Source organism: Chrysemys picta, chromosome 3, assembly GCF_011386835.1.
Source record: "Chrysemys picta bellii isolate R12L10 chromosome 3, ASM1138683v2, whole genome shotgun sequence".
In the NCBI taxonomy this organism is placed as follows: domain Eukaryota; kingdom Metazoa; phylum Chordata; order Testudines; family Emydidae; genus Chrysemys; species Chrysemys picta.
The window spans coordinates 71124093-71144612 of NC_088793.1; the positions used below are offsets into that span (position 1 = coordinate 71124093).

Here is a 20520-nt window from a genome sequence, read left to right on the forward strand (position 1 = left end):
TGAGGGCAAAATTAAACATTAGCACTAAATGAAAATCAGGCATACTAAAAAAGGAATAAAAATGACAAAAGTTCAAAACAAGCAGAGTGCAGAAAAATGGCTTTAGGCAATCACAGCAGCAACAATATTTTATTGACTGGAAAGCATAAGACCAAAAATAGGGACAACCACATTTTTTTCATCCATAGGCAAATTTCATATTTGGCTGCTAACTGGTCAGCAAATAACATTTCTCTGCTTGGCACCGACATGTGATTGTCTCTTTTGCCCTGAAGTTCCTTACAGGTTTGTTCTTAGCTTTGAAGGTACACTTGGATTCAGTTTAGAAGTAGGTATCTCATCCCTGACTCTAAAAACAACTACAAGCATAACTTCTATATGTTATCACTATGCTCTTACTTTGTTTCCTGGATTATGGACTGGAATTCGTTTAGAGTTAGTCACGAGAGTGTAAGAAACATGGCGTTGTTTTTAACCAGTCCCTTTATGTGGAGTGCCATATGCTGGACCTGGCACAAAAGTGAGTCTTTTCTGTTCTAGCTAGGTAGTTTTTACATGCCCCTCACTATCTGCATAGGCTGCGCTTTTTCTCCCCCCCTCCCCCCCCCCCCCCATTTGATGACCTTGCAGCAGTTGCACATGGCCTTGATGAGGCTTGATTATCGTAATTTACTTGTTTTCTATTGCGTGCAGCAAGTTCAACACAATAGTTTATTTGCTTATTGGTTTGATCATATTACACCTATTCTGACTGTCTACATACTGGAAGGTTTGCTGTCTGAGTTAGTGTGGTTGATTTTTATGATTTTATATTTGAGACCACCTCTGAGTCTTGTGCTGATGGTTATTGCTTTTTCACTGCTTGGCAGTAATTTCAAATAATAAAACTGATATGTATAACATGCAATTTTATCTTTCTTGCCCTGTGGTTCCTTATGCATTTGTTTTTGGGATATTTCACCACAAATCTTTTTTTTTTTTTTCAAATTAGTTGCTTTTTGAGACCAAGTGAATTGACTGTCCACTTTTAAATTTCCAGGCGTACTTTTAAAAATGTTTTTTTTAATGTCCTAGTTTTACCCAATTCTTCCTTCAAACTGAGAATTTAGAAAAATACGAAAAATATTCAGTGTAAATTGTGAAAGATCAAGCTAGGTAGAGCCTTAGGCTGCAATTCTTACTCTGTAGCAGAGATGGGCAAACTACAGTGTCCTGCCTGGCCCTTGAGCTCCCGGCCTGGGAGGCTAGCCCCCGTCTCCTCCCCTGCTGTCCTTCCTCCCCCGCAGCCTCAGTTCGCCATGCCGCCAGCACTGTGGGCGGCGGGGCTGAGCTCCTGCCAGGCAGAACTGCTGCAAGAGCTGCTGGCCTGACCCAGTGCTCTAGACTTCGTGGCGGCCATGGCTGGCTCCAGCCAGGCAGCGCAGCTGCCAGTCCTGGTGCTCTGAGCAGCGTGGTAAGGGAGCGGGTGGTCCCAGGGAGTGGTCAGAGGACAGGGAACGGGGCAGTTGGATAGACGTGGAAGTCCCGGGAGGCCTGTTGGGGTCGGGGTGGGGGTGTGGATAGCAGTAAGGGCAGTCAGGGGACAGGGAGCAGGGGGGTTTGGATGGGTTGGGGGTTCTGAGGGGGGCATTCAGGGGGCGGGAAGTGGGAGGGGGCGGGGGCCAGGCTCTTTGGGGAGGCACAGCCTTCCCTACCCAGCCCTCCATACAGTTTCGGAACCCTGATGTGGCCCTCAGGCCAAAAGTTTGCCCACCCCTTCTTTATAGAATTTCACCTACAAAAGCTGCAAACTTGGAAATTTTAGGATAAATGCCTTGTATTGTAAGCTTTGCTGTCCTTTAGTCAGTTCTACTGAATAACAGTTTAAGAAAGAACCAAGGAGTTCGTAGAATTTTGGCTTTAGTTAAATTATAACAAAAAACCTTAATATGATTCTTCTATCTGTTTACAAATAGGTTATCAGAATTTCCCAGTCATCGAAATAACTACGCTAGAACGTATCTTTCAGGATCAACTAATACAAGGTGCTCCGAGATAAATAAAACAAAAGATCCTAAATTCAGAGCTTCTTCTTTAGTAGACAATACAAAGACAGATCATAGACTGAAAACTGACTGTTCCAAAGATGTACATCACAGTTATTCATCTCATAATATGGAGGATGGAAAATCACACTCAGAAAGAAGAAACTCTCCATATTTACTCAGATATCCTCCTGAAGAGCTTTGTAATGACAGTTCTCGTACCTGTTTCCAAAACTTTGACCACTACTCCAATAAGGGTAACAGGAGGGAAAGAGAAATGAAAAATGGTGAGCAGTATAGCAAGGCTAATGACAACAGGTACAAAAGAGATACATACCAGAGCACTGGTAACAGTACAGATAGTGAACAGGGAATCACAGACTCTCATCAAAACTTGCAAATATATTCAGAAAAATCTGGTAAAAGTGAGCTGCAGCAAGAAAGTAAGAGCAAAAAGCTGAAAGGTAGCCCACCTGTGGAAAATAGAACTGATAGGTGCGTTTCTACCTGGGAGAAACAAACAACCATTAAGGAGAGATCACAAACAGTTGAATCTCAAGGTGATGAAAAGGGTGAAAGGTCACAAAACATAAACAAACAGGACCTTGAAACACTTGATAAAGATGAGAAGAATTTTGCACAGAAAAACAAATCAACTGGAAAGCAACAAGAACAACCAAGAAGGTCTGGCCGAGTGAATAGTCCACATTCAAAGAACGAAACTGCAAAGAGCCCACACAAATCACATAAGTGCCTCGTGGAAGACTGTAGAAGAGGAACAGATGGAGACTGCAAGAAGGATAGGGGAGCAAGTGATCATAGTTCCCGAGAGGCAAGATCTTCACCTTCTACTTCCAGCAACAGAGAGCACAAACATACACGCTCCAAGGAAAATAGCAGCAGATATGAATGGGAAACTACATATTCAAAATCAGAGAGACACAGAACTGAAGAAAAAAGGAAAAGAGATAAAGAAAACCAGGAAGAAAGTAGGCATCCTAGAAATGAAAGAAAAGTAACAAAAGAAATTACACACCAGACTGCAAAAGAATCCAAGAAGGTTACAGATGCTACAAAAAATGAGAGAAACAAATCGTCTAAACCAGAAGAAACACCCAGAGTAGCAGATGGTTTAAAAGAGCACAAAGCTAAAAAAGCTAAAGAAGATAAAAATGGAACAAAAAAGGAAGATCTAAAACTAAGCTTTATGGAAAAGCTAAATTTAACTCTTTCTCCTGCTAAAACACAGCCTCTCTGTCAAAATAATGGAATTAAAACAGATTCCAAAAAAGCCAGTAGTGAAGATAGTACTGAGACCCCAGGGCATACAGAAATGTTAACACCTGCCCAACCTATTAGTATTGCTTCAATAGAGCAAACCAAGGTTCCAGTTCAAACAAACTTGGAACCAAAGACACCTGTTTCTGAGATCAAAACGAAAACTGAAAATGAAGCTTTGACAGAAACTCTAGACCTAGTGCAGCCTGAAGCTTTGGCAGAAACAGTGGATGCACTGCAACCTGAACTGACTAATGATAACACTGTGTCCTTTCCTGAGGCTGGAATAGAGATGGAAGAGGCAGACAAAACATGCACAGCTCCTGAGCTAGAAAGCCCTATGAATCATGATGAAGCTCGGAACATTGATTATGATGACTTGGAGACCATCAGTTCTGATGATTTTGAGTCCCATAGTGTCGCAGATGATATTAGACAAACGAAGTCAGACTCATTAATGCAAGTGGTAGATACCAATGATGGTGTGTCTGGAGAAAATTTTGAGTATCCCGCCAAGGAAAACAGTGCTTTGAAAACTATACCTTACAAGGAGGGCGTGACTACATCCGAGCCAACTGACGGGTATATACCAGCGGATGGGGGCGTACCCGTAGTTGATCAAAACACTTGTAATTTGGAGCAAAACTTGCCAGAACCAGAAATCAATGTAGTAACATCTTCTCATAGTGATAAACTAGATCCTAGAACTAAAGCAAGAGAAACTAACCCAGTTCCTGCTGACGATGACAATTCAATATTAAGCATTGATCTCAATCACTTGAGGTACATTCCAAAGGTTATCAGCCCACTGAATAGTCCAATGCGACCACTGGCTAAAGCACTCAGGATGGAGAGCCCTTGCAAAGGACTTGTGAAGAGTTATAACAAAGGTATTAATTTATATTTTATCCTAGTTTTGTTTTTGATTTTAGATATCTATCCAAAATATGCATTAGTGGGAAGTAAAAATGATTGTCTCTTTGAGATTTTTAAACCCAGAGAATGCAATTTTGCTTTGTCTATGCCATTACTCTTTCATATTCCCCTTTGTATGTACATTTTATAATGGGAGGGGCGGGGGTGTCTGTGATTGCCTGATTGCAGTGGGCAATTGGACTTCAGTGTTTGTGATTCACACACATTACATTGGAGTGAAGGAATTTGTATTAACCTCATGCAAAATAAACACACGCAACATTGCCATTTTAAAAACTTAGTCATTCAAAAGATGGACAGACCAATTAAGGTATCTCATGTAAGTATCTGTTACCTTAGAGTTTATACATTCAATTAGGGTTGATTCATGAAAATTCATTTTATACAGTCCATTGACAACTATAACTTTTTGATCCACAATGAATGCATAAAATCTTCCAACATATACAGTAATAATTGTATTTGTTGGCATCTATATATCTGTTTTTTCAAAAGGATTTAAACCCTACCTTAAATGGAAAAAATGATAGTAACCCAAACTATTGAGTCATTACTGACACCTCCATAATATTTTGCACTTCTGTGGCAAAGGATCTCACTGCTCTACAAACATTAGTGAATTAAGCTGTCCAACATCCAAGTAGAGGAGAAAGTAGAAGTAGCTAGGTCTGATTGAAAGTTTTCCATCAACATTGATTTTTAACAGAAGACTGGGGTTTTGTTTAAATGAATTGCTTTGCAAAAAGTGTTTGGTTTTCTGTGGAAAATTTAGATTTTTGTTGAAATACACAATGCTCACAAACCAAAATATTTAAGAAAAAACTGTGATTTTTGAAATGCTGCTGCAGTGTCTCATGGGAGTTGCAGTTCTGGTGCCGCACGCTCCCATTCTCTTTTATGAGCTAGGATCTGCAGCTGGACTTTATCTCCTGTGAGACACCTTGTCTTCTCTCCAAGAAAGGAGACTGATGCATTATGAGAGATGTCCTACCAGAAAGATCAGCCTGTAGAGAGGAATGGGAGCACAAAGCACCACAGTGGCATTTCAGAATTGCATTTCAGCTGAAAACCAAAACATTAAAATTCTTGCCTAAAATTTAAAAATTTCCATTGGGGGTGGGGGAACATGCACACACTTTCTGATCGCCTCTAATGATATCTCTAGTTACAGATGGTAGACTGGGATCAAAGGGAGCAAATTTTTAAAGGTACTGAGGGGTCTAAAGAGGCAGATCAATGCCTAGATGCTTTTGAAAACCCCACTAGATGTCGATCTCATCTTTAGGTGCCTAAATAACTTTTAAAAATTGGCACCAAATGACTTACCTGTGGGAAAGATGGGAATTGGAGCTGGATCTCCCAACTTCCAGAGGTGTGTGTTAGCCACTAGACTATTCTTCCCCTCAGTTAAATGAATTTGAATGTCTAAATATGTTTTATAAATATGAGATAGTCAGGATGAAAGTAGCAGAAAATTTCATACACAAATAATCATTAGAGTGTATTCATTGAGGAGAAATGGGAGAGGGTGAAGAGTTTTTAAATCCTTTTTCAAAGACTTTACTACACTTCTTTATAATCATTACTTTCTGCAAAACTCAGTTTACTTAGTCCTCTGGAACTCTGCCTATTACACTTGACCAGCGACTCTTACGCCTTTTCATCTGAACAGCCATTCATAAATTTGCATACGTGATATTTAACATAACAGCAAATATAGCTGATACTAGTTATAAGAAAATAGAAATAGGGGACCTGAGGAGATTAGACCCCAAGTAGATAAATGCCAAACGAAGGACTATCATTTTAAAGTGCATCCCTAGATTTTTTTTTTTTAAATGCTTCTGGTCTAGGACTTGAGCTGCCATATTCCAAAGTGTGTGTGTGTATATTAGTACCTTTATAGCTCTGTGTAAACTTGTCTTTTTCACCAACAGAAGTTGGTCCAATAAAAGTTGTTACAGTACCTTACCAACCATGTTTCTCTAATATCACGGGACCAACACGTCAATAGCAACACTGCACATATCTCAAAGTAGTAATTTTTATCTTTAAGTTAGACAAATACGGGGGTGGGCAAACTTTTTTTGGCCTGAGGGCCACATTGGGCTTCTGAAACTGTTTGGAGGGCCAGGTAAGGAAGGCTGTGCCTCCCCAAACAGCCTGGCCCCTGCCTCCTATCCGCCCCCTCCCACTTCCTGCCCCGTGACTGCCCACCTCAGAATCCCTGACCCATCCAACGTTCCCCCCCCTGCTCCTTGTCCCGACCGCCCCCTCCCAGAACCCCTCTCCCCAACTGCCCCCCCCAGGATCCCACCCCCTATCCAAACCCCTCCTGCTCCCTGTCCCGCCCCTATCCACACCCCCGCCCCCTGACAGGCCCCCCCAGGGACTCCCACACCTATCCAATCCGCCCACCCCCTTATCATGCCGCTCAGAACACCAGGACTGGCAGCTGCGCCGCCAAACCGGAGCCAGCCACACCGCCACACAGTCTAGAGCACCGGGGCAGGCCAGCGGCTCTTGCAGCCGCGCTGCCCGGTAGGAGCTCGCAGCCCGCCCAGAGCCCTGGGCCTGCTAGTGAAAGCAGGGGGCTGGACTCAATGACCTTTCAAGGTCCCTTCCAGTTCTATGAGATGGGGGAGGGGGGACAGCAGGGGAGGGGCCGGGGGCTAGCCTCTCAGGCCAGGAGCTCAAGGGCCGGGCAGGATGGTCCCGCGGGCCGGATGTGGCCTGCGGGCCGTAGTTTGCCCACGTCTGCTCTAATAGTAGTAGCCATTACATCTGTTTTTGATAGGCAAGAAGTTAGTGTCTCCCTTAGTCCTGAAATTCAGTACTCCTCTCTATTATAAATCCTGCTTAGTTCTCCCAGGATACACTTTATGCATATGCTTTATTTTGACACCTTTTACTTTTTGCTTTAGTTTATTAAAAGTTTGGTTAGGTGGAAAGTTCAGGAGAGTTATTGCATAAAGAAAGCTGAAGAATATTGTTTAATAACAAAAGTTGCAAAACTTGTAGAAGGTAATTAAATGTTATGTAACAGTTAGATATCTTTGTCTCCATTCCTTTCCAAAAATCATTAATGGAATAACAGTTTTACTGCTCTGGAAGCGATATAAAATGAATGTCTAAGAACACTGGCTTCAAACAGAAGAAGGTTTGTTTGGGGAAAGTAATTATTTTGAATTCATATTTTCTCTTGTTTTTGACACTAAGTGTTGTGAGATGTCCGTGACAAAAGAATATCTAATACCTATGTAATTAAAAATATAAAAATTTATTAAATATGGGTGACCAACAAACAAACCCAAACAGCTAAAAATCTTAATCAAATAGTATTTACCACTTAATTACGTATATGTAGATATTTTCTTTTTATAATCGGGAGCCAAAATCTGTCTCTTGTAGCTTGATATTGTACTAAGCCTAACCAGATGACTTTTTTTTAAAAAACTCCCAATGGATTGTTTTTAAAATAAGGTATTAAAAATTGAAAGATCAAACAATTGGTACACTTGATTGTGAGGAGAGAAAAAAAGCAATTTTTGAGTTAGGAGTATTTAAAAAAAAAAAAAAAAATCCTGACCTTTCCCCTTGTCTCCCACATTTCTGTAATTCAAACAGCTAAACTAAATACTTGTTTATCAAAAATTAATAGGAGGAAGAATCTCTTCTGCTGTAGAGTTTGGTTTAACCTCTGGAGTAATCTTTATCTTAAAGTTATCAGCAACTGAAATGAACTTATTGGGTCTGTAGTGCCTAGTGTGATGGGGTCCAATCGTTACTTAGTAGATTCATAGATTTTAAGGACAGAAGGGACTATTACATCCCTTTTGGTAACCCTGATGCAGAGAAATGAATGCCAAAGTAAATGGATTTATGCTACATATTTTGACCTTTTTATGAAACCAGTAAAAGAAAATCAGAATTCATGTGTAAATCTTGTTACGCTTCGTGGTTTCATAGTTGGATTCTAAGGACACAATCTTGCACAATATTAGCATAACAAGTAACTTACTGGCATAAAGAGTAAAATAGTGAAAATTTTCAAGCATTTTATTTTTCTTCAAAATATTCAGTGCAGACAATAATATTTTCACCAAACAAAACTTGCATAATCCATACTGGTTTTTAATCTTAAAGACCTGAAAAAATCCCACTGACATCAATGGGAGCAGAATGAGGTACTTATTTTTTATCTGTAATCTGCTTTCTCAATGTTGTTCATATCTACCAGAGTTTAAGATCAAATATACTGAGTAGAAGCTGACAATTCTAAACAGTTAAGCACCCAGTTCTAATAAAAGGTAAACCACTGAGTCGTCTGGATTTTTCCTAAAATGTTTGCTCTGTGTGGAATTGTTTGTTTATGGATGGTTAACAAACTATTCTCTTTATAGATTTAACTCCTGAAAGCACAGTTGCCTGTCCCTCCAAGACTCTGTCAAATGAAGTAAATAAAGAAAATCAAAAGCCAGTTTGCTCACCTGACAAACACTTAGAGATGGAGTCCCAGCTGAGCATATCCTCGGATGAATTAGAAGAAGGAGAAATTGTAAGTGATGATGAAAAATCCAAATCAGAAAGAAACTCTGAGAATAGTAAAATATCAAGGGGAAGAGCTTCTCCTGAAACACACAATTTGAGCAGCAGTCCACATAACCAAATGAATAAAACTGCATCTTGCAATGAAGATAGTGGAAAATTAGTTTACAAAAAAGGAAATGCAAACAAAAGTAGAGAAAAACATAAAAGTGGAGCTACCAGATCGTCAAAGGAAAGAAAGAAAAATAAAACTGTGAGCATTGCTTGCCTTGAAAAAATAGTTCAAATTATTCTTGAACCTTCTACAGTACAAGAAATTATGCAGATGTTAAAAGCTATACGAAAACAGATAAGGAAAAATTATATGAAGTTCAAGATGCATTTCCCAGTTCAGCATTTTCACAGAATTATAGAATCAGCTATTTTGAATTTTACATCATTGATAAAGTACCTCAACTTTTCCAAGATGTCTAGATTAGGTGAGACTTTAAAATTGACACTCTGTGAAACTATAGAGTCTAAACTTAGGCATGTTAAAAAGAATGCAACAGTGGAACAGCTTTTTGAACAACAGCTGTCAGATATGAAAAAACAGTTGTGGAAATTTGTGGATGAACGGCTTGATTACTTATTTGAAAAAATAAAGAGAATTCTAGTAAAACTCTGTGATTTAGTAAGCATCGGAAATGAGAGTGATGAAGGAAAGCTTGAAATCAGAACTACACAAAAACAAAAATGCACAACAGGTCATAAAAATGATGTACAGAAATCCAGGAAAAAGTCCCTAAAAGTAAAATCTCAAAAGTCTGAAGAATATGTTCTTCCTAAACCAGTGGTAAGTTATCAACCATTTAACAAGTGTCACCATGACAAAAATAAAACAGATGCACCAAAAAATGTGATTACAAAATGTCTAAATTCCATTGATAATACAAGGAACTCCCAAACCCAAGTGCTGCCCTCTAAGGAAAATAATTTGCAAGGCACCCTAACTCCACTGAAAAGTGCAAGATATGAAAAGGAAGGCTTTCACATGGTCAGAGATGCTCACAAGTCTGATTTTAATTATGAACTTCTTACAGAACAGCAAACTTCTAGTCTTACATTTAATCTAGTGAGTGATGCACAAATGGGTGAAATATTCAAAAGTTTGTTACAAGGCTCTGATCTCTTAGAAAAAAGCATCAGCAGCATTGATACAGATCAGTGGGAGTTCAGGACACCAGAAAAACAAGTCCTGGAAAGTCAGAAATGCAGAAATAATCCTGCTTCTGTTATAGAAGAGGCAGTTCCAATAGAGGCCTGTGTGAAATCTAGAACAGTAGAGGGTATTAATTGGCCTGCAGTTTCACCTGAAAGAGCCTCATCTTTATCATCTAGACTTCAGATGCCAGTTGATCCAGATGTTCTGGATGAAAGCTGTATGTTTGAAGTTCCCCCAAGTGCAGTTTCCAGCAAAGATGATGAATGCAGTTTACAAAGGAATAAGTCATTTGTTTCCTCTATACTCCTTGAAGATCTAGCAGTTTCTTTAACTATTCCATCACCTTTGAAATCGGACGCTCATCTTAGCTTTCTGAAACCTGAAAACACATCCGGTTCAACTCCTGAGGGAGTTCTTAGTGCACATTACAGTGAAGATGCTCTTCTTGAAGAAGAGGATGCTACCGAACAAGACATTCATTTGGCTTTAGAATCTGATAACTCAAGTAGTAGATCAAGTTGTTCTTCATGGACAAGTCGGCCTATTGTTCCTGGTTTCCCTTGTGACCCCAGCCTACCAATGCAAGCAGTAATAATGGAGAAATCCAATGATCATTTCATTGTTAAGATAAGACGTGCAGTGCCATCAACATCGCCAACCCTTGATCAGACTACCCTGACAGAGGAATCACTGGTATCCTTAACCAAGAAAGAAAAGGAAGAAAATGTATCTGCCAAAATAAAAAAAGATAATCAGGATACCACAGGCACAACTGTGGAAGAAAAAGATTCTAAGAGCGATATGAATGTTATTGATTCCACTGATGAGCTATGTAATGTCAGTTCTAGACAAGAACAAGCTCATAATTTGCCTGAGCCCCTTAAGGAGCCACATAGTGCCACTGGACAAGATGAAGCTCCTAACTTGTATAAGCCCTTTTCAGAAACATCAAACAAAAATAGCCATGGTAGTGAAAACACAAGTGAAGACTTTAAGCTGTCTCAGATGCATGAATTGAAAGTGCCTGAAAACAAGAGAGAAATATGTAACACTTCAGTAGAAAGTCCTGTTAAAGCTGAAGTTGCTTTTCCTTCTGAATGCAGTGTTGATGCATATATAGATTTGACAGAAGATATTGCCAATGAAAGTGAAGTAGATTTATGTAATCTTGCAGTGGAATCGACTTTAAAAGTTACAGAACAGGAAATTCATATAGGAAACTTAGATAAAGGTGATACAAAGGAAGAACCATTAGAGTGCAGTGTTAATGCATATATCGATTTAACAGAAGAGCTTTCCAGTGAGATTAAAACAGATGAGGGCAACTCTAAAACAAAATCCACTTTAAATGTTGATTTGGGATGCCAGACAAGTCTTGATAAAACTAGCAAAAAGAGAAAAAAGGAGTCTGTAACAGACCATTCCAAGTCAAAAAAAACAAAAAGGGAAACTGAATCATCTAGTGAAAGAAATGATAAAAGTAGTAAGAAGTCTGAGGAGAAAGGTTTAGCTCCCAAAAGATCTTCCAGTAAGAGGACTGAATTGCCTGAGAATAAAGATCCTTCAACTTCCTCCACGTCGCCACGTAGTCTATATGCCAAAAACATCATTAAAAAGAAAGGAGAAGTAGTTGTTTCTTGGACAAGGTAAGAGTATTGACAGTATACTCTCTTGGTGGAGGATGGGGTCTGGGGACATGTTTGAAGTATGGGGATGAAAATTAGTTTAATTGGTGACTGAAGTTCCATATTTCTACAGAATAAACAGTAATGGCCACAGCAATGCAAGCCTCCCCCTGTGCTGCTATAAGTTGAGCCTTCCTCAGCCTTGTTCAGAAAGGACCTCCTAGTTTGTGAGAGTGATCTAGTCTCCATAGCCATTTACTTCTTGATCTCTCTTCTGAGGGTGCCAGTTAATGGCGCTAGTGGTTGTGTGGGTTATCTTTTTTGTTTTTTAAACCATATTGACATCTGTTCACTGGAAATGGGTCTGAGACACTAACTCATTTCACAATCCACTGAATGGCTATTGGAAGATGGTGTTTTTTCAGTCACTTTATGTGGGTTGGAATCAGAAAGGTGTCCTAACGGAAAAGTATTCCATATCTCATAATTTCTGATTTATCTAGCCTCCCAGCAGTGATTTTTGTTTTGTTTTGTTTGGAATTACAGATGAAATTCAGTGTTGAGCAAATGAAATTCAGTGTTGATTAATGTAAAGTAAGGCATATTAGAAACCATAATCCCAACTATATACAAAACGATGGGGTCTAAATTAGCTGTTACCTCTCAAGAAAGAGATCTTGGAGCCATTATGGATAGTTCTCTAAAAACATCCTATCAATGTGTAGCAGCAGTCATAAAAGCTAACAATGTTAAGAACCATTAGGAAAGGGAAGATAATGCCTCTATTTAAATTCATGATATGCACACACCTTGAATATTGCGTGCAGTCCTGGTCACCCCTTCTCAAAAAAGATATAGTAGAAATGAAAAAGGTACAGTGAAGTGCAACAGAAATGGTTAAGGGTGTGGAACAGCTTCCATATGAGGAGAGATTGAAAACACCAGGATTGTTCATCTTGGAAAGAAGACAACGATATGATGGTCTATTAAAATCATGAATGGTGTGGAGAAAGTGAATAAGGAATTGTTTGTTATTCCTCCTCATAACACAAGAACACAAGGGGTCAGCCAATGAAATTAATAGGCAGCAAGTTTAAAACAAACAGAAGGAAATACTACTTCATACAACACACACAATCTATGGAACTCGTTGCCAGGGGATATTGTTAAGGCCAAAAGTACCAAAAGTATAACTCGGTTCAAAGTAGAATTAGATATGTTCATGGAGGAAAGGTCCATCGATGGCTATTAACCAGGATGGTCAGGGATGCAGCCCAGTTTTCTGAGTGTCCCTGAACCTCTGACTGCCAGATGCTGGGGCTGGACAGCAGGAGATGGCTCACTTGATAATTGTTCTGTTCTGTTTGTTCCCTTTGAAGCATCTTAGAGAGACAAAGTAGGTCAGGTAATATCTTTTATTATTGGGCCAACTTTTGTTGGTGAGAGTGACAAGCTTTCGAGCTACACCGTGCTGCTGTTCAGGTCTGGGCTTGTGTGGCTTGAAATTTTCTATCTCTCTCTCCAACAGAAGTTGGTCCAAAAAAGAGATTACCCACCTTGCCTCTCTAATATTTGGGGATCAACACAGATGCAGCTGCACTGCATACAACTTTGAAGCATCTGATGTTGGCCACTGTCAGAAGACAGGATACTGTGATAGATGGACCATTGGTCTGACCCAGTATGGCCCTTTTTATGTTCTTGTATAACACTCCTAAATTTTTAACATGAAACCTTTTGACCTAACCATATTTTGTTTTATTTTGAAGTTCTCATTGATTTCTTCAGAAAGTTAGTTGTTCCTACAAGTGTGTGATTTTTAAAATCAAATATAACTGTTGCTTGAAACAAACAAATCAGTTAAGACAGGGGTGGCCAACCTGTGGCTCCAGAGCCACATGCGGCTCTTCAGAAGTTAATATGCAGCTCCTTATATAGGCACCAACTCTGGGGCTGGAGCTACAGGCATCAACTTTCCAATGTGCCAGGGGGTGCTCACTGCTCAACCCCTGGCTCTGCCACAGGCCCTGCCCGCACTCCACCCCTTCCTGCCCCTCCCCTGAGCCTGCAGTGCCCTCGCTCCTCTCCCCCAGAGCCTCCTGCATGCCTCGAGACAGCTGATCAGGGAAGGAGGGGGAGGCCCTGATCGGAGGGAGGTGCTGGGGGGCTGCTGCTGTAGTACTGTGGCTCTTTGGCAATGTATGTTGGTAAATTCTGGCTCCTTCTCAGGCTCAGGTTGGCCACCCCGAGTTAAGATGTTGAGAGTGCGCTACAATTTATGATTTATGAAATCTGTTCTAATTCAAATGCCTGAAGCTTTCTCCTCCTGCTGAACTACCTCCTAAAAGATTATGAAGAGTTCATTTTAAATAGCTAGTCATCACATAAGTTTAATTTTATATACTTTGAGTTCTTGTGGAATTTCTAAATAACATACTTTGCACTTGTTGGCATGTAGAACATTTCATCCAAAGATTTCAAACAAACAACTGACTCCTCACAGCCACTCTGTGAAGGTGGTATATATGCCCATTTTACAGATGGCTACACTGAAGCCTTGGCTACACTGGCGCTGTATAGCGCTGCAACTTGCTGCTCTCAGGGGTGTGAAAATGCACCCCCCCTCCCCCGAGCGCAGTGCTGTAAAGCGCCAGTGTAATCAGCACCTGCAGCGCTGCACGTTCGCTCGCAGCGCTGCAAGCTATTCCCCTCTGAGAGGTGGAGTACTTGCAGCGCTGCGAGAGAGCTCTCTCAGCACTGGCAGCGAGACTACGCTAGCGCTTCACAGCATTGCTGCGGCAGCACTGTGAATCCCCAAGTATAGCCAAGGCCTTAGGCACAAAGAGGTTATGAGCTATCCAAAGGTCACATAGTAAATCAATGGCAAATTTGGGAATAGAATCCTAACTCTCTTCTGCTTTGATCACTCTACTCCTATGTAGATAATAGGAGTGTGGGGAAATGAAATAACCGGTATTCTTAAGAGTAGCGTGTTTGACTTTTTGAGTCTGGAGCAGGGATCAGCAACCTTTGGCACGCGGCCTGCCAGGGTAAGCAACCTAGAGGGCCGGGCCGGTTTGTTTACCTGCCGCTTCCGCAGGTTCGGCCGATCACGGCTCCCACTGGCCGTGGCTCGACGCTCCAGGCCAATGGGGGCTGCAGGAAGCGGCGCAGGCCGAGGGATTCAAAACTTCAAAATGTGGGATCTGAGTTCTGCACAAATGGTAGAAAACTAGGGGTTAACCTGGTAGTACAGCCCTATGAAATTTGAAGACCATGGTTTTGAATACCATAGACCTAGGTTCTAAGTCTCTAGGCTGAGTAAACTTCATTGCATCTTTTATTGTACCAATATAGGGGAAGAATGAGAATATTTTATTCCAAAAATTTAGTCTGCCTGTATATCTATATTAACATGTGCTTGTATGCAGCAACACTGCTGTTAGCTTTACATCAGTAAAAGGAAGTGCCTGCTATCAGTTTCATAGCACTGTTTTAATTAATGTTTCATAGTTTTGGATCAGTGGGGTTTGTGTGTCAAAGTAATGTTTAGAAATTAATTTAATCTTGGAATTTTTTCTTTAGAAATGATGACCGAGAAATTCTATTGGAGTGTCAAAAAAATGGACCATCAGGAAAAACATTTATTTCCATAGCTGCCAGGCTAAACAAAAGCCCAAATCAGGTATATATATTTATTCTAGTTGGACTAGCTACTGTATTGCTACATTTCTGATTGCATAGTCCTGGAACAATATTTTTCTTCAAAGCACTTAAGGACAGAGATGTCAAGCTTCACAAATTAGGAATTATTTTTGTTCTTGTACATGTAGTTGGGGATTGGAAGAAGGGGAAATCTCTCAGATTTTTTTTTTTTTTTTTTTTTGAATCCTAAGCATTCGTCTTTTGTATGTCTCAAGTCCTTAGGCAGGAATACTATGTCGAAAATAAAGTAGTACTGGACTCCATCTGTCTTGAATCTCAGTAATTATGATGGAGAATGAAGATTTCAATCACTGAAAGTGTAAAGTGGAGCAGAAGACCCATTTACTGTCATGTTCCTAAATCCTTTGGGCACTTTTGAATTTTAGGGGGCGATTTTTCAAAAAACAAACTAATGAGGAGTTGAGAGACGAAAGAACAAAAAAATCTAGATAGGTTTACATCTAGAAATTTTAATACTGGAGGATTAATCTGACCTGGTAGATGTTGAAATCCAGAACACTAATAATGTGTGTTTTGTTTTTTCTCCCCTTAGGTTTCAGAAAGATTCAAGCAGTTAATGAAGTTGTTCAAAAAGTCGAAGTGCAAGTAGCTATTAAGCAAGCTGCTGTTGTGATACAGAGTTTTGCTGTTGTCAGCAACGACTGACTACTCCAAGTACACGCTTATGAATACTGTGGGAAGTATCCAAGTTGGAACACCTAGTTCAGTAAGCTGGTGCACAGTCATTTATTAGCTCACTCTTCTCCATACAGTTGAAATACTTTATCTCGGCTCAAATAGCAACAAGCATTCATTCTTTCAGCCTCGTCTCTCAATAGTATGTCAGCCATATGTGGGGAAAACAAAAACCAAACAAAACCAGCAGGCTGAATGAAGGAGAAAATTCCTGTACAAATGGAACAGTGTGAATTCAAAACTGTGGAAATTCGGTTGTTGGTTAAACTTGTTACATAACTGCGGAAACTTGCTCAGTCAAATAAAGCTAGTGAAACCTATTAAAGGTGCTGTAAACAGACTTTGTGACAATGTCAAAGATGGGTTTTGTAAACCTAAATAATTGCCTGGAGTCCAATTGCTAGGAAATCTTGGGTGTGTAAAACATCAAAATACTGTTTTGGGTTTTTTTGTTTTTTTTGTTTTTGTTTTGTTTTGTTTTGTTTTTTGGTTTTCCAAATGTGACTTTAAAATACAGTTCCTAATAGGAATAATCCTGAAGTCAGTTGTTCTAGTAACTGGATTATCACATAATGAGAGAGTTGATCCTTTCCTACTGCATGAATTGCTAACAGTGGAATTCATGTGGGGGAAAAATCGGACATTGTGTCAAGGAGTTAAACTAGTAATTAATTCAATGGCCAGTTTTTCAGATGACTGCTTACGTTCTGCGATTGACTGCTGTGGAGTATTCCTTTACTAAGGGCTATTTTGAAGGTGAAAAGTGGCTGTTCAGACTCTGTTTCAAAAATCTTTGTCTGTTAAATTTTGAACAGCTGAATTTTTCCTTCAGAAGAAATGTATAGGTAATTTATCCTCTAACTTGCATCTTAGAAATAGCCATTTATTTAAATAGCATCCTTCAATATGTGGGGGGCTTGGGCACTAAAATTTAATATGATTTAATCACCTTAATTTAAATGGTTTAGAAACATGGACTTTTGTAATTGCCTTGTAAAAGGCGATTTCATACCCGGGGGGAAATCCTTTTCTAAACAGCCACTGAAAGCCTACGTCCATTTAATATACTTGAGCATCATCATGTCAATCTTCAAAAGTTTCCTTGCATAAGATGTCTAACTGTATGTGTTTAACTCTTTAAAATCTTAGAAATTGTTATCTTATATGTTAGTATACTATCTTTAAAATACACATTACCATTTTATAGGTTTTTAATAAGTTTTTTTACAGATGCCTCTTTAATCACAGTCTGCTAACTATGCACTGGACAAATTTGTAATTTGAATGAATAGATGTCAGGGTTCAGGACCAGATTCTGTGGTCTTTACTCCATCAAAACATAAATTGAAATAACCTGGAGTTTTGCCTGAATAAGAACCTTGCCCTGGTTTACTAACTTCAGTTTCATGCTACAATTTAGGTTGGCTTGCATTTTTTCAAAAGCCAACAAACCCTTATTATACCATCAGCACACCATATGTTATTCCCCTGCCACATATGTCCTCAGAGGAACAACATATTAGACATACATATGTCAGAACAAACATATTAGAACTAGAAGCCCAGTAGACTGTCGAATTATTCCTTGACAATTCTGCTGTTGTTTTCTGTTTTGCGAGTATTACCTATGGAGTCATGACTGTTATATTGCCAGAAAGTATGAAACCTATGTTTTATATAGCACCCTATACAATGTTAGAAGTAGTGAATTATTTAAACATAGGTTGTGGTGTTGCAATTGGCAGTTTTCCATCTTATAGACACTTGCTACTAAAACTTGATTGCTTTTAATGATCAAATTCTGTCCTAAGGCACACAAGGCCGCCCCCAGTGATTTCAGTGGGAGTTCTTGTATGCATATCTGTATTGGCCCTAAAAATTATTTGTGCCAATTGTTAAAACTATAAGTAAATTGATTAACAAGTCTATTCTCTGTATATTCAGTTTGCAGAGTTGCATTTGCTTGCTCTTCTGGAATAATTAGAAGTTGCTGCTGGGGAATGTTCAAAAAAAATTCTCCTTATAGAACAAAATGTGTACAGTATCAAAGGCACTAAAGAAAAGCTAATGGCTTTCAGTGCTTGACCCGCCTCTTCCCCCTCACAAAAGCAAGCAATAAATATTATTATAAAGCACACTTGGCCCCTCTTTCTGTTTCTCTACGTTCATAACTAAGAAAAATGATTGGTTTAGTTCTGACTTGAATTCCTTTGTTGTAAATTGTTAAACTATTTTTTTAAATGTTGCCTATTGTAAGTATGTGTACAGGTTCCCATATGGCCATGTAAAATATCTTGTGTATATATGTATATATAGTTTGTTTAGCCAAAGATTTTTAACTATGTAAAACTCCAAGTTTATTTTGTATAAACTGTTTGCTTACTGTAAGAGCAATGCAAAAAATAATAAAACCTTGTAAAGTTCACACTTATGTTCTTGTTGATCAAATGTTGGCTTGAAGTATTTTGTACCATTGTTTGTAATTTATTCAATAAGAATTTTGATACCATATATGCAAAATGTACTGTCTGTAAACCTACAGTCTAACTTGTAAACCTCAGGTAAATGAAAACAACTTTGTCGCTAATGGTGTGGCTACTGCTATGCAGCAGCATTAAAGCTGCTTCTATAAAAAATGAGGATGTTGGGGAAGTTCTTCTCCCTTTCCTCCACCTGAACAATAAACATAAAAGTGTTTAGCCAGCACTCTGATTACGTGAATTATGTATTGGCTTATTTTTAAGTGAACTATTAATGTGTTAAACATTTATGTGTCTACAAAATGACTAGATGGGAAACTGAGCCCTCCTTTAAAAACAAACTCAAATGTTTCTTAAAATATTTGAGAATTGTATAGTTTCCCCTCCCTCTTTCCAAAGTGTACGTGTTGCTGCTGTGAGATTAACATCTAAATTTAGTAACACATGAGGAAGATGGTTTTTCCATGGAAAGTAGATAATGTAGTAACTTCCCTCCCTCCTCAAAAAAAAAATCATAATCTGACTTGCTATTTAGGAGTAAATCCTTTTATCAGGTAGGAGCATGGAGACACAAGCCACCTCATATAGACAGAGCTGAACCATTCTGTTGGGTAGAAACTAATACATTCAGTTGGCAATAGCATTAAAGGGTTTTCCACAGCAGAAATTCTACTTGCAGGCATGGTACCTGAGTAGGTTGCCCATACTGAGGCCCTTTTCTTGTCCTCTAATGGATGACCAGATTGCAATTAAATGCCTGTGTCAGCCTACTCAACATGGGGCTTCGGCTAAGGAGCTGTTTTATTGTGGTGTAGATGCTCAGGCTGGAGCCTAAGCTGTGAGACCTTCTCCCTTTGGGTATGAGTCAATCAACACAGGCCAGCTGCAGGTGTTTAATTGCAGTGTAGACATACCCTAAGTGTACTCCTTTCACATGGGAGGCCTATGCCTCCACTTTTCCTTGGGGTGAGATTGCACAATCCAACTACACTGATCAGGTCTCTGGGTTGCAGCCTCCTGTGTACCAACCAGGACTAATAGAGCAGGTCCAATTGGGGTTGGCTTCTGCAAGGATTTCCCTTTGCAAGTCAGACGCAACATATTTGTAGTGTTATAATTTGTTTTGAAGAAGCTGTTTCTATGATTTATTTTTCCCAATAGGTACACACAGCTCAGAGAAGTGTTTTTAAAAAAAAACACCTGCATCCATATTCACTTAACTAAGCTTAACATCTTTATCTACAGCTTAGGTGGAGTTGGCTTATTCCCCAGCCTACATGGTTTATAGAGTAGCTCAGTCAGTCTGCTTTTTCACTGATACAGCCTGGCTCACCATTCTGACCACTTTCTCCTCTTTCTTTCTGCCAGGGGCTTTTTTCAAAAAACAGTGAAGATCTGATCTCAGGCTTATCCTTGGATAGAGTAAAACATCCTAGCCTACCAACTGATGGCCCAGCCCTTGTTGTCTTAGTGCCCTTGAAGCTAGGTTCCTGATAGGTAATCAGCCACAACACTTCCTGCTTGGCCCCTTACCCACTGTTTTACAGCCTCTTGATTTAACACTGCATTTAGCAGGGCCGGCTCTGGCTTTTTTGCCACCCCAGGCAAAAAAGCCGCCGGCCGCCCCCCCTTCGCGCCCCCCCCCCCCCCCGGGGAGGGCGGCCGGAGCCCTGGGAGGGCGGCCAGAGCGCAGGGGGCAGGGCGGCGAGCCCCAGCCAGGGCGCGCCGGGGGGGGGGGTGGCGGCCAGAGCGCCGGGGGGGGGTGGCGAGCCCGGCCGTGGCCCCGCTCTCCCCGGGGGCCGGAGTGCCGCGCCGCCCCCCTCCAGGTGCCGCCCCAAGCACAAGCTTGGTGGGCTGGTGCCTGGAGCCGGCCCTGGCATTTAGGTAGGCAGTAATACACACTTGAACAGTGAACATAAAAAATACAGGCATTTCCCCTCAGAGGTGCTGTAGCAAAGTTAGTTGTATATCATTGTGGCGCTCTAATGTGTAGTAATCTTATTAATATTATATGGAGATAGGTA

General features: G+C 40.1%; 1 protein-coding gene across 3 annotated transcripts in view; it reads left to right on the forward strand.

Annotated features, from left to right (window-relative positions):
• CASP8AP2 (caspase 8 associated protein 2) overlaps window positions 1-18722 on the forward strand; it is a 31184-nt gene extending 12462 nt beyond the window's left edge. For all 3 annotated transcript variants that reach the window (XM_005299730.4, XM_042857589.2, XM_005299732.5), the window contains 4 exons: window positions 1956-4192; window positions 8642-11636; window positions 15201-15300; window positions 15874-18722. In XM_005299730.4, the coding sequence (XP_005299787.2) occupies window positions 1956-4192; window positions 8642-11636; window positions 15201-15300; window positions 15874-15930 (5389 nt within the window). In that variant the 3' untranslated portion in view covers window positions 15931-18722. The remainder of the gene's footprint in view (window positions 1-1955; window positions 4193-8641; window positions 11637-15200; window positions 15301-15873) is intronic.
• Window positions 18723-20520: the final 1798 nt, after the last annotated feature.